Source organism: Moschus berezovskii, chromosome 16 (genome assembly GCF_049115385.1).
Source record: "Moschus berezovskii isolate FMDL1 chromosome 16, NW_MosBer_1.0, whole genome shotgun sequence".
Lineage (NCBI taxonomy): Eukaryota > Metazoa > Chordata > Mammalia > Artiodactyla > Moschidae > Moschus > Moschus berezovskii.
Window position 1 is genome coordinate 49312395 of NC_142475.1, and position 26581 is coordinate 49338975.

General features: G+C 39.7%; 1 protein-coding gene across 1 annotated transcript in view; it reads right to left on the reverse strand.

The window, feature by feature from the left end:
* C16H8orf34 (chromosome 16 C8orf34 homolog) overlaps positions 1 to 26581 on the reverse strand; it is a 372567-nt gene that overhangs the window by 30024 nt on the left and 315962 nt on the right. Inside the window, exon 11 of the mRNA XM_055432500.2 lies at positions 2077 to 2124. Coding sequence (XP_055288475.2) covers positions 2077 to 2124 — 48 coding nt within the window. The remainder of the gene's footprint in view (positions 1 to 2076; positions 2125 to 26581) is intronic.

A 26581-nucleotide genomic window follows, 5' to 3' on the forward strand; every position in this document is an offset into this window, starting at 1 on the left:
GAGAGTAAATGAATAAACAGAGTAAATAAATAAATTTATTAATAAGAATTTCTCCTTAACCTATGTTATACAAAATTGGGGATTTTCCATGATCTATGCAGTTATTTTCTAGAAATAGCATCGGAAAGAACACATCAGGGCAGCACTTCTCAAACTGTAGGGTATTTATGACTCACACAGAATTCTTGGTAGAACATAAATTTTGATTCTTTGGATCTGTTGTGAGTGCTGAGATTTGGCATATCTTGCAAGCCCCCAGGGGATCCAGTGTAACTGGTCAGAGGAACACACTGAGGAGCAATGCCCTGCTAGTACTTCCGATGTGTGTTGGTTGCTTAGTTGTGTCTGACTCTGTGACCGCATGGACTGTACCCTGCCAGGCTCCTCTGTTCATTGAATTCTCCAGGCAAGAATACTGGAGTGGGTTGCCATTCCGTTCTCCAGGGGATCTTCCCGACCCAGGGATTGAACCTGAGTCACCTGTGTTTCCTGCATTGGCAGGTGGATTTTTTTAAATCACTGAGCCACTTGGGAAGCCCTTGTCACATAAAGTACTTACACAATTGCCTATAACATGCCCGTTTAGATTGCACATGTTAATGACAGAGAAAATAAGGATCTTTTCCTTGGATAAGAACCATAAAATTAGACTGTCTCTTTTTAAAAGTTCTATCACATATGCAGCCCTTTTCCCGTACTGGCATCTCAATGGTCCCCTTTCTCTACAGTACTAGATCCATACAGGACACATTACAAAAGGTATTAGGCATCTTTTTTGTGGAGGTGACCTACTACCCTTAGTCCCTGGTGAGGAATGCTGACCAAGGGCTTGAGCAACCATACAATCCTAAAGGGAGGTTCTAAGTGTACATACTGAAAATAGTATCTCTATCTTCTTGGGAAATATTAATTGCTTTAATGTATTTATCTAGATTTCTACATCAAGTATATTAAATTGAAATTTAAAATTGATGCACCAACCCTCCAATTTTGTTTTTTTTTTTCCCCCATATATTTTGATTTCTAACCTGAGTTCAGGACATCTACCTAGTTATTTCCTTGCTTTCCTTTTGCTACCCTTTCACCATGTGCCTTTGGTAAAATTTCAACCACCTCCCCACAAGCATGCAAACCAGAGATGTTAGAAACTTAAAGGGGGTGCAATGCACTCGAATTTTCCTCTTTGAGTGATATCTGGAAGCAAGAGTGACTTTAAGTATGGGTACACTGTTCTGAATAAATATAGGAAGTACCTACTACACTGAGCAGGCCACTCAAAATAGTCTTTGAATGGATTCATACATGCAAGAATAAAATATTTAGAGAAACAGATTCTGTCTCACTGAGAAGCAATATTCAAACCAAATATTTGCTACTTCTATGACTTCATTGCCAAACTGTTTCCCAGTTTCCTTCACCTGCAAAAGATTCAGATGGCTAATTTAGTGACCATTATGGTTTGGCTTCAGACCAAGTTTTATGGAGTCTGTCCACTGGCTTATCTGAGAGTTCTCAAATGCAGTTTGCAGACAGAGCAAAAACACATCCTAAGACACAGAGAATCCTTGGCTATCTCCAAAATAAAACCAGGAGTCTCAATGCCTTTGCAACAAAAATCTGCCAGACATTTTTATTGTCAAGATAGCACTTTGCTTAATGACTTGTCGGGATAACATCCTTGATGAGCATTTATCTCATGAATGAATGCCAATTTGGTACCGCTTATTCTCTCTGTAAGAGCAATGATCGCATCTTATTTTGTTGTGCACAGCCAATATAAAACATGTGTTTCTCATTTATTAGGATATCAACAAATGCTTGTGAATGAAAATACACAATAGCCTTAGGTTTATACCATTTTACATTCATTTTCAAGATGACTTAAATATAGGATCTCCTCACCAGAGAGGAACATTTTGATAACCTACTATATATACTGTCTTTTTTTTATAGGCATGACCAGTGAATGGGTATAGACTGGAAACCCTATAGGCAGATGGAGAAAGCTCAAGTGGGTGCCTCACCCCATATGATAGACTGATTTCAGACCATGTTCAAGAACACCTGAAAACTCACCTCTTCCACGTAGTTTTTCAATGACTGTCCTCCACTGACCGCTTCTCCCTAGAGGAAGAGAGGTTGACAAAGTCAGGAGAAGGAGAAAGAACAAAAGAAGAGTCACGAAAAGTAGTAGAATCTGGGAGCAACACTCAGTTCAGTCGCTCATTCGTGTCTGACTCTTTGCGACCCCATGAATCACAGCACGCCAGGCCTCCCTGTCCATCACCAGCTCCCAGAGTTCACTCAAACTCATGTCCATTGAGTCGGTGATGCCATCCAGCCATCTCATTCTCTGTCATCCCCTTCTCCTCCTGCCCCCAATCCCTCCCAGCATCAGAGTCTTTTCCAGTGAGTCAACTCGTCTCATGAGGTGGCCAAAGTACTGGAGTTTCAGCTTCAGCATCAGTCCTTCCAGTGAACACCCGGGACTGGTCTCCTTCGGAATGGACTGGGTGGATCTCCTAAATCTATCCTATTTCCCCACCACTTCTTTTGGTTGTTGTTGTTCAGTCACTAAGTAAGTCTGACTGTTTCGCAACCTCATGGACTGTAGCCCACCAGACTCCTCTGTCGATGGGATTCCCCAGGAAAAAATACAAGAGTAGTTACCATTTCCTTCTCAAGGCAATCTTCCCAATCCAGGAATCAAATCCGCATCTCCTGCATTGGCAAGTGGATTCTTCACCACTGAGTCACCAGGGAAGCCCCACCTCAGTTGATACTTGTGGGGTCAACCGTTTGACAAGTTCTTACTCAGAAGGGAATAATTTTTTCAAGGCAACAGGTGGATTTTAGGTCATATAAAGCAATACCACCTAGTGGAGCTATAATAACTACACCTTAGGCGTTAGTCACTCAGTCATGTCCAACTCTTTGACCCCATGGACTGCAGTCCACCAGGCTCCTCTGTCCATGGGATTCTCCAGGCAAGAATACTGGAGTAGGTCGCCATTCCCTTCTCCAGGAGATCTTCCTGACCCAGGGATCAAACCCAGGTGTCCTGCATTGCAGGCAGATTCCTTACCATCTGAGCCACCAAGGACAACTTAGTACTGAATGCTAAATGACTAGCATCCAAATTTCTGTTATTAACTTTATAAATATGTACTTAAAACTAGGCTAATAAAACAGTCACTAATTCTGTATTCAATAAATCTGTGTGAAGACCTAACGTTATATAAATATATATGTAACAAGTCATATAAAAGTTACACATATATACACACACATAAATATACACCTATATACATAACTATATGGAAGTATAGCTGATTTACAATATTGTGTTCATTTCAGATGTACAGCAAAGTGATTCAGTTTAGAAAAAGATATATTTCTATACTTCATGGCCAGAAACATTTGGAAATAAATTCTGAGATACCATGAAATGATAAATTCTGGGACACCATGTGTGTTTAAAAGATAACTAAATAAATATGAATAAAGCTTACATTTGTTTCTATAACTTTTCAAAGACCCTCCTTTTTAACTTTTCAAGGCTCTCATATGCATGATCTTATTTGATTGATATTTTTATTACAATTTGAGGGTAAGGCATCAAATTCGATCCATAAAGAAATTGAAGGCAAGACTGCAGACAGCAATGCTTAAAGGCCAGGAGCTAAAAAAGGCATTGCTGGGTCTGGAGTCAACCCTGACACTCATACCTTGCTGAAATGAAAATTCTAAAATGAAAAGTTAAATTCATTTTATTTTTTTAAAAAATGGTGATATGAGACCCAGCTTCAACCCCTGGGTTGGGAAGATCCCCTGGAGAAGGGAATCGCTACCCACTCCAGTATTCTTGCCTGGAGAATCCCCATGGACAGAGGAGCCTAACGAGATACAGTGCATGGATTGCAGAGAATCAGACATGACTGAGCAACTAACAGTTTGACAACTTACATACTCCAAAGCACTTTCAGAGGGTTAGAAAAAAAAAAAAAAGCTTCTTTTTCTTTTTCAAAACAAAAATTAATCTAGGAATAAAGTCCTGGGATTCTTTAGAAATCACAGATGGGGTCATATTTTTTCACAAATTATGGTTTTCACTAACAAAAAATTAATATGCTGTAGTTTAAATGTTTTCAAATGCTTCCAAGCTCATAGGATTTTTTAATGGATAAGATAATGAAAGAGATAGGATACTTATATTTATTTAAACTAAAGCATAAACTGTTAGGAAAAAACTAATCCATATAAATCCCCCAAACTGTGAGAAATTTAATCAAAGCAGGCAGACAGGGCTAGAAACTTACTTCAGATAAACTGCTTTTTACAGTTGAATTAACTATACTATCTCCCCTCATTTGGACAACAACTGGTCTAGAAAGAATGCTGTGGGTTCTTCCAATTTGGCGCTTCCTCCTGACAGAACCAGTGCATTTCTGCCAAGACTCCTTTCCTCTTTGCCTCTGCTGTTGGGGTGAGAGGCATGCGTGTGTGCTAAGTCACTTCAGTCGTGTCCAACTGTTTGCAATCCTATGGGCTGTAGCCCTCCAGATTTCTCTGCCCAGAGGATTCTCCAGGCAAGAACACTGAAGTAGGTTGCCACGCCCTCCTCCAGGGGCTATTCCTGACCCAGGGATCAAACCCATGTCTTTTCTGTCTCTTGCCTTGGGAGGCAGGTTCTTTATCACTAGAGCCACCTGGGAAGCCCAGGGATGAGAGGATGAGATGGAAAATGGTTTGGAATTAGATAGAGACATGCCTTTTGGAAGGGCCAACATCTCAGGCTTAACAGTGAGATGCTGGAAAAGAGCAATTTGTTTTCCTTGGATCTGCAACGTGGTTGTTTTCCCCAATTGTCTGGAAACTTGCAGAATCAGGCCTAGCCCTGGTGATGACTGAGGGCTTTCTTGATGACTAGATGTAACAAAAGCACCGTGTATCCTCCAGGGCTCCTCGATAAGCTTTCTTTTTCCCTCAGTGCCAGGTCCTTTTGAATATCTACACCGGAGAAAAGGGAGCAACCCACACAACACAATTTGTTTCAAAGGCCACAGAGATTGGAATCTGGCTGTAACCACCTCTCAGATCACTGACATGGGTAGCACTGATGAATGAGGAAGGAAAAACTTCCGGAGGAAAACAGAGGGAATGGGTCTTTTGAGAAAGGATGATAAATACGGCACAAAGTCAAGTGAACCAAATTGAGAACAAGATATCAGAATCTCTAAGTCCTGGGGTCAGAGGAGATGGCACTGGTTAGGAGGTTTCATTGAAGAAGTCTGTCCTTGGTTCCCCATTTCCAACATAGCGCTGCTGCCATGCTAACTTTCTTCCACCCTACTGGTGGTGCAAATGAAATAAAACCACTTCCAAAGCACAAGGCTATCAACTTTGGTCATCTTTTTCTCAGTTTTAAAGAATTAGCATTTTAGATATCAAGTCATTCTAAGAACATAATACGATGTTAATCACCTGGAAATGAATCGAAAGTACCTAAATGTAATTCCCCTTGAAAAATCAAAGAGAAGAAAAGGGATAGAAGGGAGGCAGACTGGGGCGTGTGAAGGAAGGAAAGGGCAGAATACATGGAAACTGTGCCTAAAAAAAAGAAAGAAAAGGTATTTCCTGAAATGTGGTTTCAGTTATCATGAATCTTAATATAAGCAACAGTTGAAATAAAAATGCTTTGAATGTGAATTACAAAATATAAACTCAGCGAAAGGAAGAAAAAGAGGCTGATATGATTCAGTTCAGTTCAGTCGCTTAGGTTAACTTATGACATGGGATCACGGCTGTTAAGAGATGGAAGGCTCTCGTCACTCTCTTAGCTTTTTTTCCAATTAAGCAAGCATTCTTAGTGAGATGGAATATTCTAGAGACAGAGCTAGGATTAGACTCACACTCTCCCAAATCTATCACCATTTTCCTGCATACAAGGCTGCTCTTGTTTCTATCAGTAAATATTTCCTGTTCCTCTCTTACTAATCTTTAAACAAAATATGAACAGACTTGCACTTGCGTATAGGGTACATTTATTCTCAAACATTTTATGTCTAATGCCTCTGGTATTCATTTCCTTCAGAGAAAGTTCCAAGAGAACCCTACTTCCACCGGAATGTTCTTTCTTCCCACCTTTTTTTCAAATGAAACTAAAAAATAATTTTGATACAGAGGAGACTCTCTTAAGAAGTACCTGGGGTACTTATAACCCATAGAACGGGAGCTCCATATAAATGGCCAAGGCATTTCTAAACCTAAGGGACCGATGACACTTTACTCTTTTGTTTCAAAAGTGTTTATCAAGTACCTATTCTGTGCCACACAATTTACCAGGCTTGGGGACAAAGAGGTGAATAAGAACTAATCCCTACCATAGAAAGTTCACCTTGAGAAACAGATCTACAAGTTATCAGAAGATAGGGCAAAAGTTACTTGACACAGATAAGCCCAAGGTGCTATAGGAAAAAAATAGGAGGAAAAGGCATCTTGTATTTCATTTACTAAACAAGCATGTTTTGAGAACGTCTATGTGCTGGGAACTCTTTTAACCACTTGATACATAGGATGAAGGAGTCAAAGGAGAAAGATTCAAACTGAGCAAGTTATTTTTAAGCTTAGTCCTAAAGACTTAGTCGATTAGCCAGATGAAGGAGCTGAATAAGGAAGAGGACTCATACCAGGCAGAAGGAATATTCTGTACAAGGGCCCAGATCCAACACAGCAAATACCTGAAGCCACAAGTATTACAATGAACATCACCAATACACCATGTATTGAAATATATATTGCATTTTGAGACAGAGAGACATTAATATCATGTCATTTCCTAATTTTATACTATACTTTGCTGTAATATAGCTGCTAATAAAATGGTTATATGTTGTGTGTGTGTGTGTGTTGTCTTTTGGCCATGCCAACAAGGGATGGAACCTGGGACCCCTGCAGTGAAAGCACCAAGTCCTAGCCACTGGACTGTCAGGGAATTCCCTGTTGGGTTTTCTAAAGTGCATTACACAGGGTTACTGAATTTGTGATAGATGATAAAAAGATTGAAGTTCAACTTTCCAAACTTCAGTAAATTTGACAGGTGGCAACTACTACTGATGTCCAAGACAATAGGCAGTGATCTAGGTCCAATTTGTGAAAAATCAGGTGCCACAGCTTAGAAAACCAAAAATTCTGGGCAAGTTCTGAAGTCTTTTATATGACTGATGTAGTCAATACATTAATAGCTAACTTGTGTTTTCAGACTTAAATATCTTTCTAATTGACCCCAATGTCTTTTCATATTGTTGAAAAATATTTTTTCTGAAACTTTGTTTACAATCTTATGAACAAATATAGCATCAGTACTAACCCTCTTTCTCTGAAAATGACACTGCATACCTGGCAACAGTGAGCCAGACTGATACACTCTGGGAAATTCATTGTATTTTAAAGAAAAATAAAGTCCTTTGGACATCTAGAAAAACATGTCGCATGATTTACAAGGGGAAAACTTAGATTATCATTAGACTTTAAGAGCAGTGATTTATAACAGTAGAAAAATGAAGTAATATGTTTAAGATACTGAAGGAAAGAAAATGTGAGCCCAGTAATCCAGTGGAGAGTGAACTTCAGAAAACCAAAATGCCTAGATCTAAGAACAGATGGTGAGCATTAACTATAGAGTTACCTGTCCTAAGACCACAAGACAGCTGAAAAGCAGAGAATATATTATGCATTGGCTATATACTCTTGACAATGTGGATTTTGTACAACTATTAAAAAATTGGGGACAGAATAGAAACAGTAAATGCATTTTTTTCCAGTATTTTACATTGGTTGATAGGCTGATATTTTTATCTTGAGACTCCTGTATAGAACACGGAATAAAAAAATAACGAGTTACTATGGAATATTTTAAATTCCAATATCACCTTTATCATTGAGAATTGTTGGTATGGAAAAAAAGAGATAAAGCTATAATACAAAAAGAGTTTAAATTTAAGTCTTAGCACTCTCTACTTTGAATTGAAAGTGTCAATGTGAACTAATTGTCCACTCAAAGGCACTGGAAACAGGGCTTCCCTAGTGGCTCAGTGGTAAAGAATCTGCCTGCCAATACAGGAGACATGGGTTTGTTCCCTGGTCTGAGACGATCCCACATGCCAAGGAGCAACTAAGCCCGTGCACCCCAACTACTGAACCCATGCTCCAGAGCCCAGGAGCTGCAACTATTGAGCCCACATGCCACAACTACTGAAGCCTGAGTGCCCTAGAGCCTGTGCTCTGCAACAAGAGAAGTCGCTGCAATGAGAAGCCAGAGTACCACAACTTGAGAGCAGCCCCTGCGTGCACCAACTAGAGGAAGCCTGCATGAAGCAATGAAGACTCAGCCCAACCAAAATAGATAAATAAATACATTTTTTAAAAAAAGACACTGGAAATAATGATCAACTCAGGAGCAATGAGTATCCCTGGTATCCAGATTGTGGTCTTGAAACATCAGTTCTCACTAAAAGAAACTAGGACTTTTCAAAAAAACAAAAAAAGGTTGATCCCATATTTGGGGCACGATACATATAATATTAGCTTGGAATACCTTGTGCTACCCAACAGCAAGCCAGCTATCAGAGACTACGAGGGGTAGGATGGAATGACCCACAAACAAATGCGAGGAAGCTTAAAGAAAGAATTATTTATCTTCATCATCTTGAGAACTAGCAAGTAAAGGAGAGAAACCAAGCATGTATCCTTGCCTTTCTTAGGAGAACTGTATTCCTGGCTAATCACATAGTAACTGAGAGAAAGGTCTCTTAGCAAAAGCATTCCAACAAATAAATACAAAAGGAAGTGATGAAATTAAAATATCATCACTTTTCCACTACCAATGAATAAACAGATATTGGTATCAAGCATTTATGACTGCTAAGATGATAACATGAAAAACAAAAAAAACTAACAACTAGATATCATGTGTCTCCTCTAGTCATGCCAAAGAGGAGCTTTATCCAGTTTCTGGATAAATACAGGAAAATACAGAGAACTGAAGAGCCCATTGAATTGCACCAAGAATATGAAGTCAGCAAAATTCAGACTGAAGAAAATCTGACAGGTCAAGTGGCCAGGGTTCTTTAACAGATAAATTGTAAGAAAATGCAAAAACTGGAAGAGTAATATAAAGTTTAAAAAAGATTTAAGCAGGGAAAGGGAGGGTAGGATGAACTGGGAGATTGGGGTTGACATATATATAATAGCATGTAGAAAACAGGTAACTAATGAGAACCTGCTGTATAGCACATGGAACTCTACCCAGTGCTCTGTGGTAACCCAAATGGGAAGGAAATCCAAAACTGGGGATGTATGTTTATGTATGACTTACTCACTTGGCCATACAGCAGAAACTAACACAAAACTGTAAATCAACTATATTCCAATAAATTAAATAAAAGAGAGACAGAGACATATCTGAGTTTTGAAAGTTGGCGAGGTTAACAATAGGGGCTTCCCTAGTGTATCAGATGGTAAGGAATCTGCCTGCAATGAGGGAGACCTGGGTTCGATTCCTGGGTTGGGAAGATCCCCTGGAGGAGGGCATGGCAACCCACTCCAGTATTCTTGCCTAAGAATCTCCATGGATAAAGGAGCCTGGTGGGCTACAGCACGGTGGGTTACAAAGAATCAGACACAACTGAGGGATTAAGCACACAAAAGGTTAACAATAGTGTCAAAGAATGCATGTTTAGGGCTTCCCAGATGGCACAGTGGTAAAGAATCCACCTGTCAATGCAGGAGATGTAAAAGACATGGGTTTGACCCATGGGTGAGGAAGACCACCTGGAGGAGGAAATGGCAACTCACTCCAATATTCTTGCCTGGGAAATCCCATGGACAGAGGAGCCTGACGGGTTACAGTCCATGGGGTCACAAAGAGCTGGACACAACTGAGCACACAGCATGATGCACATTTAGATGATAAAGCTACTTTTAAAGCACAAGTTGATTATTATAAAAGTTAGAATAGTTTTTATTTGTGGGGAGAGGCAGAAGTTGTGATTGGGAGAGGTTATACTGAAAGGACACCTTAGTTGTCTGGCAAAGTGTCATTTCTTGATTTGAGTAATATTCTTATTATAAAAGTAATTAAGCCATATATTTGAGTGATTTTCTTTATTTGTGTTTTGTAATGAAAAGATATTTTAAAATAAATAGCCGTTTCTAATATTAAACTATATTGTTACAGGCATAACTGTAAGGTCCAAGCAAAACTCTTAAAAAATCAGAGTGAAATGTTATAAAGTTCTATTTATTGCTGGCTTTACCTACATGGTGACATACCCAATTCCCCATTTAAGCTAAATCTTTTGTTCTATGGAAAGAGGTAATTATTGGTTATATATCTAGAAAAGCAGTTAAAGGACACTCTTATCATTCTGATTCAATCTTAAGCTAATCTAATTATAACACTGACCTCATAAAAATCAGTTGGCAATTTTGATTTTTACCATTTGAAATAATTAAGCCTTTAAATTCTGTTCCATTAAGCTTTTAAAAAAATCAATAGATGTCACTCGGGAATCTGTAAAGTACCTGTATAAATTCTCTGAGGTCGGTGAAAAATGAATGTCAGTCTCATAATTTAAACCAAACATACAATGTGTTCTTTTAAAATTAAATTAACCTGTGTCTTTGCAAAATGCCTAAATGGCTAAGGTGACCAACTTCCTGAACTGTGACTCAGATGGGAGCCTGCAAGAAAACTGATATCCAAGGCTCATGAAATACCAAGACTTTAGGTCTCTCTTGTTCTCAGTTCATGTTTCCTTAATTTAAAAAAATGATCAGTGTTTTCGATAAGTAACAATACTCGGCATTTCTCCACACTGAGGGAAATGTATTTCTATAACCAAGAGAAATATGTTTGCATGGACCCAATCTTGAACACAATTACATGGACACAATCTTGTGTTGGTTTCTTTTAACATATGTCTCTGATTTTTTTTCATTCAACAATAAAAAAAGATCAGTTACACAGTTAAGACACCTTTGAATATTTTAATACACATTAAAGGGCTACAGAATAACTTAAACATTGTAAGAAAAATGAAAAATTCATTGTGGGAAAAATGTCTTGTAAATAAATGCAGGTAGTATAATGTAGAAGTCCATTTGAAAGTTAACACATTTATTTGAAAAGGGCTAAATGCTTTTTTCTTATTTTTGAACTGATTCCTTATGTAGTCCAAAGAACATATCTGCAGAATTAAGGACCAAACCAAATAAACCAAATGCATGAATTATCATTATCTAGCCTGTCACAAACTCAACAACTGATGTCATCAGCAGTGTCACTAGGACAGTTGTGACACGCTTGGGGAAAATGTGTAGAGACAGAATCAACTGTCCAAGAAACAGATGGCTTCCAAATAAATCAGAGAAGTGACTTGGAGGGGAAGATAAAAGAGGTCTTTAACTGACTCAGAGTATCACAGTATTGCCTCTGAAAGTTTACCTATTGTTCCTAGGAAAATTTGAAAAGGCAACTCCCACAAGTGTGTCCAAATTCGCCACTTGTGTTTAATGTACTACAGTATTTCTTTTGCTTAACATTCCAAGTTCGATCCCTGGGTCGAGAAGATTCCCTGGAGAAGGAAATGGCAACCCATTCCAGTATTCTTGGCTGGAGAATTCCAGGGACAGAGGAGCCCGGTGATCTACAGTCCATAGGGTCACAAAGAGTCGGATATGACTGAGCAACTAACGCACACACACACAATATAGGTTGAATGCGGGCTGGTCACTGGACTAAGATTTGGCAGGTTTTTTTTTTTTTTGGCTGAGTCACACAGCATGTGGGATCTTAGTTCCCAGACCCCAGGAATGGAACCTGTGCCTCTTGCACTGGAAGCACGGAGTCTTAACCACTGGACCACCAGAGAAGTCCCTAAGACTTGGCCTAGATTCTATGTGTTGTTGGAAAGAGGCTAAAGGTGGTAACCTCCTAAACAGGCAAGAGTACAGTGTTTAGAGTCAAGCAAATATGTGTTTAGACATCAGTTGTGTCGCTTATGCCTATGGGCATTGGACAAGTTACATAAAAACTTCTCTGGGCCTGTTTCCTCATCTGTAAGTGGTGACAACACCATGGACTGTCACCATAATTAATCAGGATAATAAGTATAAGCACTAGCATTAGGGGAATTTTAGTAAAAGAAAGAGAAAACCAACCATATACTATGTAAGGTAGGAAAACTAGAAACATGCTTAATTCTTCAAGAATATAGCTGGGGGGTATGTAGTAGAATGGATTGAGAGACTGGGATTGACGTATATACACTATTGATACTATGTATAAAATATATAATTACTGAGAATCTACTGTATAGAACAGGGAAATCTACTCAATGCTCTGTGGCAACCTAAATGGGAAGAGAATACAAAAAAAATTTAAAAAGACGGAATATATATATTTGTATAGCTGATGCACTTTGCTGTACAGTAGAAACTAGCACGATATTGTAAAGCAACTACACTCCAAAAAAAATATTTATAAAAAAGAATATAGCCAGAAAGGGAACCTGACTAATGGGAAATCAGATGCTATTTTTTAACTTATCTATTCTTATTTTCATTCACATTAAAAGTCACTTTAAAAGAATCTTGCACTTTCAATGACAGATAATTTTTGAATGACTTCAAATATGAATAAATTTTCAGCAGTAAATTCAAGGGTAAATGAAGGTTGACTGATGGTGAAATGAACTGTGAAAGTGTTAGTCAATCAGTCATGTCCCTGTTTTTGCAACCTCACGGACTTTAGCCCATCAGGCTCCTCTGTCCATAGGATTCTCCAGGCAAGAATATTGGAGTGGGTTGCCATTCCCTTCTCCAGGGGATCTTCTTGATCCAGGGATTGAACCCAGGTTTAGCTGTGTTGCGGGCAAATTCTTTACCATCTGAGCCACCAGGGAAGCCCAATGTCGAGATAAAAAAGGACTTTAAATAGCCTGTAACATCAGAAGGAGAAAGAAGCAAGTAACACAAGTCAAGAGAAATGAATTGATGAGAAAAAGGAGTGAGCCAGCATCCTTAACAGGACTTTGCTCCTGACCATCTGTCCTTCAACTCAAGACCCTCCCCAAGCTGCCAGCATATTGAAAAGCCTCTACACACCCCCACCAGTCAGTTTCTCTGTTTTTCACACTATTTCCTTCCCTCCTTATTCCTGTCCTGCCTTCCCTCCTCAGCCATCCCTCTGTGCATCCTTTCATGCCCTCTTCCTGATGGCACTTCAGTTCAGTTCAGTTGCCCTGTCATGTCCAACTCTTTACGACCCCATGGACTGCAGCATACCACGCTTCCCTATCTATCATTAACTCCTGGAGCTTGCTCAAATTCATGTCCATCGAGTCAGTGATGCCACCCAACCATCTCATCCTCTCTTGTCCCCTCCTCCTCATGTCTTCAATCTTTCCCAGCATCAGGGTCTTTTCTAATGAGTCAGTTCTTCGCATCAGGTGGCCAAAGTATTGGAGTTTCAGCTTCAGCATCAGTCCATCCAATGAATATTCAGGACTGATTTCCTTTAGGATGGACTGGTTGGATCTCCTTGCAGTCCAAGGGACTCTCAAGAGTCTTCTCCAACACCACAGTTCAAAAGCATCAATTCTTTGGTTCTCAGCTTTCTTTATAGTCCAACTCTCACATCCATACATGGAGGCCACCTAAGAAGATCCTACTCTCAACAAGTTCAAGTTTGGTGCCACTGTTTCAGCAGGACTTTCCTGACCCATGTGTTTGAGTTGCCCCTGCCCACATGCCCTGTGTTCCCATGATACCTACAATTAGAGAGTAAGCTATACTGACTGCCTGGGCCTGGAGTCATCTCTCCTGGTGGTCCAGCGATTAAGACTCTGTGCTTCCAATGCCTGAAGCACCAGTTTGATCCCTAGTCAGGGAACTAAGATCCAACAAGCCCCCATGCCTTGTTCTTGTATCCCTTCCTGTTCTGCACTGTAACTTGGCATAAAAAGGAGAGCAGGAAGGCAGTGCTAGCCCCAACTTCAGGTCATTTTGCCCCTTTTCTCTCTTGCTTGCCCCGCTGAACCACAAGGGTCTTCATGAGTCTTGTGTGGATACCCCTGCTTGCATCGCCAAGCTTATTTACACCCTGCCAAAACGTCTGTCTCTTGTCTACTCTTAAAACTGAATCTTGGGAAAGATGGACTAAGGGAAAGGGGACCGTGAAAGTTCAGGAAGTGAGTTTAGAATAATTGGGCAGCAGATTCCAGGATCCTGGTACTTAGCACATGGTCAGGGTCCAGCTGGACATGTCTTCTTGACCCAATGAACTGCTTTTCCCACGCAGAAGGGCACAGCCTTGGCTGGTCAATGAGAGCACTGAGACTGTCTGACAGTAAACACACCAACTCTTCACTGTCCAACATTTAGCACAGGGCTTGGCAGCTAAAAATTATTCCCAAATATTTATAGAATGAATAAGCATTAAAGAAGCACACATTTTTAATTTAAGGTGCTAAATAATCAAAAGGTAGTAGAAGATGTGGTTAGAAGCACAGAGAGACAAAGATGTGGTGGAAAAGTTTCAAACATTTCAGTAATGACAGAATTGGAAATTCTTGTAGCAAGACATAGGGAGAAAGGTCACATTTAGATTTATTTAAGATCCACAGAAATTACAGCCCAAATATGAGCTAGAGAAAGATATTTTAAAAACATAACATTGTAAAGCAATTGTTGTTTTTTATTGTTTAGTCACTAAGTCATGTCTGACTATTTGTGACCCCATGGACTATAGCCTGCCAGGTTCCTCTGTCCATGGGATTTCCCAGGCAAGGATACTGGAGTGGGTTGCCATTTCCTCCTCCAGGGGATCTTCCGACCCAGGGATCACACCCATATCTCCTGAACTGGCAGGCGGATTCTCTACCACTGAGCCACCAGGGAAGCCCTAAAGTAATTATATTCCACTAATGAATAAATGAATAAAGATTGACTGTTTGTTTTGAGTTGGATCAGTTCAGTTCAGTCGCTCAGTCGTGTCCCACTCTTTGCGACCCCATGAATCACAGCACTCCAGCCCTCCCTGTCCATCACCAACTCCCGGAGCTCACTCAAAAACATGTCCATAGAGTCGGTGATGCCATCCAGCCATCTCATTCTCTGTTGTCCCCCTCTCCTCCCACCCCCAATCCTTCCCAGCATCAGAGTCTTTTCCAGTGAGTCAACTCGTCGCATGAGGTGGCCAAAGTACTGCAGTTTCAGCTTTAGCATCAGTCCTTCCAACGAACACCAAGGACTGATCTCCTTTAGAATGGACTGGTTGGATCTCCTTGCAGTCCAAGGGACTGTCAAGAGTCTTCTCCAGCACCACAGTTCAAAAGCATCAATTCTTCGGCGGTCAGCTTTCTTCACAGTCCAACTCTCACATCCATACATAAAGGCTTCAAAACAGAGACAGACAAAAATAAACTAAAGATGGAAGAATAACGTGAAAGGAGTGAGATTCAGTGAAACCGCCCATCAGAAAGAGACCTCAGGCCCGCCAGCTCCAGTGGTCTGAGAAGACAGCCACAACAAAGGTTTTTCTAGGATGGATAAAATGTTTTGTAGTGTGATTACTACCAAGAAATCTTGATAAAACTTAGAGAAGAAACAAAGTAGGAAAGGATGCAGAGAAATCTGTCTACTGAAGGTATCACAACCGTACTCTGCTCACTACAACATGTACCAAATCCCATCAGCCTAGTTTCACATTTTTTTGTAAACTAGAGAATGATGGGAGAGTTTATACGGATCACCTAACATCCAGCAGCCTTAAGAATGGCAATACAGATGCTTCATTAAATCTAAGACCAGGCACGGAGTTTGGAGTTCATGATGCTGTCCTGAGCCTCTTTGATGCAGTAGAGTTTTCCCTTTATGGTATAAAACCATTGTCCCCTTGGGACCGAGAGCTCCAAACTGTTCTATAGGAAGAAATTTCTGTTAATTCCTAGTCCAAAAGAGTGAATTTAATGTGCCTTACAGAACAAAGCTAACTCTGGGGCCTCGAAAACGGCCAAACCACATCATAGAGGGTAAGAAGATACCTTCCATTCTCATGAAGGTATGCCCATCTTTAGAACCAAGTTCAAAGCAAACATCTTTTGAAGTCTTACTGAACACGACTGAACATTGAGGTTTATTACAATGTTTTTGCATGTGTTTGCATTTTGTGAAAACAGCTAGATCAGAAGCAGTGGAGCCAAAAAGATTTCCTGCCAGGTCTGGGAATCTAAAAGCCAGAAATGTCAAGAGAAAAAATAATTCTTATAACATGTGTAGCCTAATTTTACACACTTTCAATGTTCATTGAGATAAACACTTGAAATCCTGGATACACTTTGACAATGAACTTCAGAGCCAAATATTTAGCCCTGTCTCCAAACCATGGCAATATTGCAGGTTAGAAGTTAAATGTAACTCATCTTAGAGTCACTGCCAGTTAGTTAAATATATCACTTTATTTAATAGTAAGACCAAGTCATGAAAAAGCAGCCTCTATATTTTTAAAGATCACAAGTCTTCTGGGTTACAGTTCTCTTGACTCTTGTAGAATGCCCTTTGAAGCTCAGAGATGACACAAATCAAGTTAATCCAGGCACCTGCCATGCAGAGTTTTGCCTTAGAATATTTGAGGACTCTTTGAACACTCATCTGGCAGAACACCAGACTCAGGGCTGACTGCCATGTACAACCAAGCAGGCTGTGTGTCAGCTAGTGAGGCCAGTGGAAGCACATGTTGGCCACTTTTGTAAACAAGAAAGAGCTTTGATGGCAATTGACTTAAAACAAGGGGCTTCCCTGGTAGCTCAATGGTAAATAATCTGCCTGCAATGCTGGAGACCCAGGTTTGATCCCTGGCGTGGGAAGATTCCCTGGAGTAGGAAATGGCAACCTACTCCAATATTCTTGCCTAGAAAGTGCCATGGACAGAAGAGCCTGGAGGGCTACAGTCCATGAGGTCACAAAGAGTCAGAGACACACACACAGACCAAGCATATATATCTCTGTACTCAGTCCTCACAATATTCTTGTGAAACAATTATCTCTATTTTACAGATGATGAAACATACCGAGAAAATTAAAAAATAGAGCTGAACCTCAAATCCTATGTTCTTGAAGCCTATGCTTTTTCTAGAACACTAAATGAAATCAACCATTGCTTTAGTCAAATTAAATGCTTAAACTGTGACAGATGTTGCTGTAAGCACCTACCTGGACTCCTAACTCAGTTTTTTCTGTCCATTAAGTTAGGCTGATTATTTTCAACTTCTTGGGTTTGGTAGTCCAGGGCCAGCCCAAAAGATTATTTACACTAAATATTGTATATATATGGGCTTCCCTTGTGGCTTAGCCAGTAAAGAATCTGCCTGCAATGTAGGAGACCTGGGTTTGTAAATTTTATATGTATATTATATTGTATATGTATATGTCTACATAGAATTTTTTAAATCGTGCTTTATTCTAAAGCTCTGGTATTCTTCTTGGAAATGCAAATAGTTAAAGCTAAAATAACTGGGTTTTATTTTTATCATTACTATACAGAATGACAACAAAGTGACTGCTCTGCCAGTCTTACTGAGAATAGTCACAGGAAAAGTAAGTAGAAGTTCTATAGGCTTTACTGAGTTTAGAACCACTTTCCACCTTTGAGCAAAGCCATGGCCATTTGTTAATGAAGCCTACCTATCAAATATAATCTAGTACTTAAACAGAGACTCTAAGAACAGTACAAGAAAATAGCCTAAGCACAATTTGCATCACCAATTCAATGGACATGAACTTGGGGAAACTCCGGGAGATGGTGAGGGACAGGGAGGCCTGCCATGATGCACTCCATGGGGTCACAAAGAGCCGGACATGACTTAGTGACTGAACAACACAACAGTTTGCATGTTCTGCATGATCTCTGCTTAGAGTAAAAAGAAGTGCAGTTCTGAAAGGCCTCCATGTTCCCAAGCAGACAGCAAGCCACCACAATCCCTTATCACTCTCCCTGCCTGAATTTGGCATAAAGTTAGTAGACTTGAAAAGCTCAATTAAAGATAAATAGTTCTTAACCATGCTGCTACACTCCCTGAATTCACAGAACTAATGTAAATACATTCATATATCACTTGTTTCAGGAGAGGATATTCCGACCTGACAGTCCCGGGATATCAACTGCTGACTAAGGGGTGTGGTTTAAATTCAACTTCATAAGAGAGTCATTCCTGGTACTGTCCTGACTCTGGGCTAGCCTGGGAATTTGCTACTCTAATACAAAGGTTAGGGTTATCAGAAATCCAAGCCAACAGGAGAAAACCAAACCAGTCCACACGGAGGGGAGGAAAAAGGAGTCAGTTTTGTCGTTTACATGAAATGTTTGTCTCCGTGACTTTCCTTACTACCATCACAATATGTTAAGCTCATCATTTTGTGATCCCTGCAAACAGACAAAAAGCCCCTGAAGGATGAGGGCTGAGCCTCATCACAGAGGTGTCCCCAGTGCTATCAGTGGGCTTGGCATCCAACAGGCACCCTGTAAATATTTGCTGGACAGCAAGGAGATCAAACCAATTGGTCCTAAAGGAAATCAACACTGAATATTCATTGGAAGGATTGATGCTGAAGCTCAAGCTCAAGCTCCAATACTTTGGCTACCTTACATGAAGAGCCAACTCATTAGAAAAAGACTCAGATGCTGGGAAAGATTGACAGCAGGAAGAGAAGGGGGTGACAGGATGAGATGATTGGACGGATCACCTATTCAGTGGACATGAACTTGGGCAAACTCCAAGAGATGGTGAGGGACAGGGAAGCCTGGCATGCTGCAGTCCATGGGGTCATAAACAGTCAGACACGACTTGATGACAGAATAACAGATATTTGCTGACTGACTGAACTGACTACTTCAACCCAAAAACCTAGAGCAATCTGGAGCAACTGGGAACAAGTTCAGTATCTACCCACTTTAGCACTTGACATATAAGTGACCTCAGTTCATCCTGCCTGCATAGGTGTATACAGTTGGTTCTATGAGTAAAAATATCAAGTTCAGAGAGACTGTATAACTGGTCCAGTATATATCTTAGAGGGGCCTCCCTTGTGGCTCATTTGTAAAAAATCCATCTGCAATTCAGGAGACAAAGGTTTGATCCCTGGGTTGAGAGGAAGAAATGGCAACCCATTCCAATATTCTTGCCTGGGAAATCCCATGGACAGAGACACCTTGGGCTACAGTCCATCAGGTCACAAAGAGCTGGACATGATTGAGTGACTAAGCACACATATCCCGGAGCTAAAACCCCTAACGCAAGTTGTGACCTTGGGTCTCAAGAACTTCAGAGTCCATGTTCTATCCACTGCACATTGTCTTGACTTTTCAGAACAGATATGAAATTTGGTGTGGTCTAAATTTAAACTTTGGAAAAGCTCTGCACAGACTCAGCATAATATTCAAGGCGGGCAATGTTTTTATTTTTAACCTAGCAAATTTGCGAAGGTGAGTTTGAAAGGAGCAACCCACCCTTCTGCCTCCACAGCTCAACAGTAGACATTGTGGAGGGATACAGAAGTTACAGAACTTTCCTATTGATGATATAGGGCTTAATCTTCATTCTTAAAGTTGTTTTACAAGACCTTAGTCATAAGAAAACTTCAAAAATAGATAATAAATAATGAAAAATGTTGCTACTTGTTGCACAGCAAGACTAAAAACGGCATCAAGTTCACTTCCCCTTTAAAAATCACATTTTGACTGTGAAATGGAAGTGCACTGATAAGAGGCCTACTTTTTATGTTATGGTGGAGGAGTTGTTTCAATTTGTGAAGCGTATACTTGGTATGCATCAGATCACCCCATGTGTGTAAATCATCTATTAAGCCTCTGTCAACTGTGTTTAACTAAATAAGAGTTCTCTTTCATCAGTATATGGAAGAAATAGCCATATGTAAAGACTCCATATTTTCACAGAGAAACAAGCTAGTTCTGTTCAAAATCATATCCATTAACACCATTTGAGTTACTTAAGATTTTGATGAGGACATTTATTTATAGACAGAATGTTTGGAGTGTTGTGGTATGCAGATTCACTGCTGAACTAGTGCTGTTTAGATAAACATTCCTTAATATCCTTCCAGTTAACGTATCAGTGAACTTAAAACAACACACACACACCCCCTCCAAATACAAGGTACTTAGCTAGGATGCTATTTACATTTTCCAACATTTAAGAAATTCTTGGGACTTTCCTGGCAATCCAGTGGTTAAGACTCATGGTTCCATTGCATGTGGCGGGGGTTCAATTCCTGGTCAAGGAACGAAGATTCCACATGGCACCACCAATATAAAGCAAAAAAATCTTTTCCATTAAGCAGAGATAACTTCTCTTTATCCTTCAAGACTCAATTAAGAATCAAAAGTGTCCTCTCACAGCATCCATCACGTCAGCATTGCACTCTTGGCAGAATGCCCAGAAGAAGTGCTTATCAAATATTTGGGGAATATTGCTGTAAATATTTATATGAATATATCCATGATTTATGAATGATACTGAATGAATTAGTGTCAATTCTAATTTTTTAAAAACTAAGAGTATATTTTCTACATTTATCATGAATAGCAGCCAGAAATTTAGTAGAATTGCACTTTTCAAAATAGAAAAGTTGTTCCTAAGTGAATTAATTCTGAATAAGTGGTCGACAGCATCTGAGTACTTCTATCTCTTTCAGGGAACAAGTATGGGAAAAATAAAGTTTCCCAGCTTGCCTTCCTTCAGTCAGGCACACTCTCTGGTCAGCATACTGTACTGGATGCTGAGACTTCAGATGGTCTGATGGAAAATACAGAGCTGCTGGCAGCTCTGTACTGTTTACATTGGGAATGGTCACTCTTAGTTTTAAGCCACAGATGCACTTGTGTGTGGACTGACTTCTTACAATACCAAGGATATGACTGCCACTTAGGTCCCCAGGTGGCTTGGGCAATGGCGGGTGGTTGGACATGCAGAGAAAGGCAGCCATCTACTAGAATGAAGAGGGTAGGCCTAGCCATCTGGACCTGTGTCAAAGCCACCCTACTGCTCTGTAGCTTCATAATCTTAAAAGATAGCTGAGTCTACTGACAGCAGTTTCTACGGCTGTGAAACTAGTGTGGACAAAGAATGTCACCTGCCACTTCAGTCAATGAAGGATTTCATAAAGCCATCAGTCATGGCAGCTGTCCCTGACAGGAATGCTGCGAGGAATTCAGGATGGAGAACACCGGATACTGGCCTTAGATAGTTAAGACACATATCAAAGGAATGCTTTCAATAAGCCCAGACTCTTGCATCTTCTGGTACATAGAAAAGCACTAACCTCATTAGCTTGAGATGTTGACTTGTTGTGATTAGCAGCAATCTTTTGATGTTCTACTGCATGGGTTTTCCTGTTTTGTACTTTCAGCAAAATCTCCTACATATCCTGCCTTCTAGTCCCTCAGAGCTCTCTGAGAGGCTGCCATCTCAGGCCATAGTCCTCAATAAGACCACAAAATGAAACCTAATTCTCAACTTTGAGGTTGTGCACTTTTTTCTGTTGACACTGGCATAACAATGCCTATTGCATATGATTTTACAAAATAATATCTGTGAAGACTAGAGCACTTATTGTTGTTATTGTGGTTTAGTCACTAAGTCGTGTCCAATTCTTGGTGACCCCATGGACTGTAGCCCGTCAGGCTCCTCTGTCCATGGGATTTCCCAGGCAAAAATACTGCAGTAGGCTACCATTTTCTTTTCCATGATATTCTTTAATATGTAAAAGTAATGCTCATTATGCCACTGGCTTATTATTCTATTACTGTTATTACTGACACTGCCAATTCTTTTGTCAACAATCCATATGTAATTACAGAAGATTTAACATTTTCAATATCAGAAAGGTTCAACAGCAGACCTCACTCATCTGAGATACAACTTTTCCTTGACAGTGAAATCATGACAGTTCCTCCAGGGTTGCACTCAGGCTCTATTTTGAAGCCAGTGACTCTGACTGATCCTGTTATTTTCTAGAAATATCCCTTACAAATGCCTGCTGAGAAATATTTACTGGAAGTTGAAAGGAAGACATTCGAAATAATGCAAGGATTTTAAATGCCATAGCATACATTCTTTCATCAGAATAAACAACAAAAAATACATTCCAGTTGTGCTGTACGATTTTCATTTTCATAGTTCAGGAATTTTCTACAAGCTTAAATATTTTCAAGAGGTTTTGAACACACAAAAATATATTAAGTATTATTTGTTAATTAAAGTTTCAGGAACCGTTAAAAAGCATCTTAATGTGCCGATACCATGGTGAGCCAAATTACACATGTAGCACAGTTGCCCTGAGAAATCTGATCTACCTTGGCTTTTGTGTAAAAGCACACATTTTACACAATATATACTGCTTCTATGACTGGTAGGCTATGACACTCATATCTCCTTAATATGGAAAGTGCTCAGCACACTGTCTGTTGTGTTTATTATCTCTGTGACCTTAGGTAAAGTTATCATATAAAGAAGGTCTTTTGTTTACTTATAATGTGGTTGTTCTCTAAGATACATGTACTTAGATTTTTATGAGGATTAGAGAATGGTGCCTGACACTTAGTAAGCATTTAGGAAAAAACAAAACAAAACAAAATAACTCCCTTTTGGATAATGTGAGGAGATTCCTTAAAAATGTGCAAGGGAACTGTGCAGTGGTTCAGTACTCAGATTTTGGAGAAACACCTCGATTTGAATTGTATATATTCTTTGCGACTGTGGGTAAGTTACTTAACCTCTTGGAGCTTCAGTAGTTTCACCTTCAGGATTAAGAATTAGAATATGGAAAAACTCAGCATGATGCCTAACACATAGCAAGAACTTATTAAAAGGTAGAAGGACGTTATCTGATTTTAGAGGTGTACTTTAAGATCAAAAGTATGCATTGTACATAGTTGATGCTCAATAAATTTCTGGTGAAATTATTTTTTAAAAGTTTCAAAAGAAGAATTTCAATGGTGGAGCCTATCAGAGTTGCCTTTGCATTTCTGTATCCCAAAAGTTCTCCATACAACTAGTACAGTTTCAGTTAACTCAGACATTAATTCACTGTGACCAGGAAAGACTTAGGAAAGACTTGTTCTCTCCCAAGCTATAGTATTCAAGTTTCAAGGTAATTTGGGTGCGTGGGTTAAGTTTACTTAACATCTTCTTTGGCCTCAAGGTTCCAATCTTCACCTGCTGTTTAACATTCCTTTCCAGATTCTTAAAAGCCCTGTTTACGTTGAAAAGGAATTTTATGCCTTAATACAAAGTAATCATGAAAGAACAGACTTGTCAACTTCACTCCCTCCCAGTAGCAGGTTTTGGCTTCTTTTCCCCACTTTGAACTAAGGTAGCAATTTAGCATAGCTTTAGAAAAAAAAATGTAAAAGCAACACTTTCAGGATATACTTTTCCATTTCTAAGGTCACCAGTATGTGTTATTAGTTTACAGTATGATTTTTCCAGTAGTCATGTATGGATTTGAGAGTTGGACCATAAAGAAAGCTTAGAGAGCTGAAGAACTGATGCTTTCGAACTGTGGTGTTGGAGAAGACTCTTGAGAGTCCGTTGGACAGCAAGAAAATCAAACCAGTCAATCCTAAAGAAATTCAACCCCAAATACTTACTGGAAGGACTGATGCTGAAGCTGAAACTCTAATACTTAGGCCACTTGATGCGAAGAACTGACTCGTTTGAAAAGACCCTGATGCTGGGAAAGATTGAGGGCAGGAGAAGAAAGGAACAACAGAGGATGAGATGATTGAATGGTATTTATTAACAACTCAGTGGACATGAGTTTGAGCAAACTCTGGGAGACAGTGAAGGACAGGGAAGCCTGGCGTGCTCCAGTTCATAGGGTCACAGAGTCAGACATGATTTAATGATTTATTAGTTTGTTTTTTCCCATAGCATAATAAGCTCCATGTAGTTCCATATTTTTTAATAATTTTATTTAATCAAATTACTCCTGGTATTATTTTGGAAGTAATTTTTTTAAGTTACCATATGCACAGAATTGCTTGAAAGAACTTGGTAACCAAATGCTGGACATCAACCACAGACATGAGAACTTGCTCAGAACGTCGGAGGTTCATTCTCAGAGCTCCCTGCTCCTGACTATAGCACGGCTTAACCCCTCCAGCGGTCACAGAAAAGCTTGGCACCACTGGCATTGACTGTTCCTTGCCGGGAACAGAACACCAAGAAATGTCACGGAGGGGCCATGCGTGACAGATCAAAGTTACTAGTCAGATTTTAAAGGAAGGTCATATCAAATGTACCTGAGGTTCCTAGCTTCCTCACTTCTTTGTGCTTTTATTTTGCAGAGATAGGAAGATATACTACGTCAACTGGTAAAACAAATCATCAAACATGACTTCTGTAGCACAAAGATCAAGTTCGATTCTCTCCTGAAATCTTATCTAACTGTTCAACCAATGGAAGATGCTATCTTTAAACTGACGTTATGTATACAGTCTGCATCATAAAATTTACTTAACAGTTTTAATCTTGGTGTACAGATAATCTTCCTAAGAGACCAGAATGTCCTTAGAGCTAAAACCATTTCACTTCACACCTTTCTTCTATGAAGCTTTATGCAATGAGTGTGGTGAAACAGAACATATTAATAACTTAATAAATCAGTTGATTAACGAAACAGAGTATGTGCTCTAATAGTACACTAAATTATCTATTCAGTGTTCACAGGTACATCTATATGATCCAAGGGTGTACATTTTCTATAAAATAGTGATCATTTGATCTAAAAAAACATGTTTTCAGTATTCTAGTGTTATGACCTAAAACATGCTGTCATTTCCTTTTAGGTATTCCTTGAAGAACAAAATAATGTGCAGCAGTACAGAACTTTATAAGATACCATCTATCATTTTCTAACAATAACAACAACAAATCAACATTCTGGGTGGACTGGCAAGGAATTGGATCCATACTGTTATAAAAAAAACAAAAACAAAAACTACCTAAAAATTTATGGAGAGTTTCATGATATTAAAAACACTCACAATTCAGGAGCTAGCTAAAAAGAAATGCTGGCCTAATCATACCACAGCATGTTAAAATTAAGAAACATTTCCCCTTTAACCAGTCAGTCTCACATCCATAGACTATGACATCTCACTGTTATTTTGTGTAAGAATGGGAGAAAATTCCTTCACTAAATTTGGAAAATCCTAATCACACATTGGGCTTTCCAGGTGGCACAGTGGTAAAGAATCTGCTGCCAATGCAGGAGACACAGGAGAGGCAGGTTCAATCTCTGAGTCAGGAAGATCCCCTGGAGGAAGAAATGACAACCGACTCCAATATTCTTGCCTAGAAAATCCCATGAACAGAGGAGCCTGGCGAGCTACAATCTATGGAGTTGCAAAGAAACAGACAGGACTGAACACTGATAAATCACACATTATATACACCTCTGTCGATTCTTTATGAAGATATAAGTTTCTGGGACGCAGGTTCAGGAATGCCAGATCTGTACCCACAATAAGGCTTGCCATTGATACCCCCAAGAAGTGATCTATCAGTCTCTACAGCATCATTCTCTGTATTTCTAACTGGAATCTTAATATCAGTGATGTGATGGTAAAAGTTCAACAAACCAGTTCTCCAGGGGAAAAATTAAGGCTCTAATATGCAGCATTTGCTGATTTCTGTAACTTAAATATTCCTACTGGGCTGATTTCAAGTTATCAATGTGATGTTGGGCTTCCCAGGTGGTGCAGTGATAAAGAATTCACCTATCAATGCAGGAGATGCAGGTTTGATCCCTGGGTCGGGAAGATCCTCTGGAGAAGGAAATAGCAACCCACTCCAGTATTCTTGCTTGGAAAATTCCATGGCCAGAAGAGCCTGGCGGGGTACAGTCCATGGGGTCGCAAAGAGTCAGACAAAACTGAGCACACACATGCACACAATGTGATGTCACCATACAGAGTTGGGAAAGATGGCATCACCAGCTCCTAGGAGCCACTGTGCTCCAGTACAGTGTGCAAAATGTTACATCTGACAATCTGGTCAAAAGAAGACAACGGTCTAGACGATAGATGTCTTGCCAGGGAAATTGTTAAAAAGGTTTCAAGGAGCTGTTCATTCATAGAATTCAAAGGGAGGGAACTGAATTTAATCAGACATCAACACAATCTGTGGAAAGTAAAAGGCACTGAATTTTGATCACTCTAAGGCAAAGAGTCGGACACGACTGAGAGACTGAACCGAACTGAACTGAAGGAAGAGCTCTCTAACAAGAAACAGTTTGTTCTTCGTCTCGGGATCTTAGTTTTCTTTAACCTGGAGAAGTTGAGGAAAAGCTGGAAGATCTCAAAGTAGATTTTGAGAATGGAATCGCTGCTCAGGTTCTCTATATAATTTGAGCCTGTGACGCTGCAACTGCAGTTAAACTTGAACACAATGCACCTTGTGATTTGATATTGTGGGATATACCTGAATTTACACAAGAA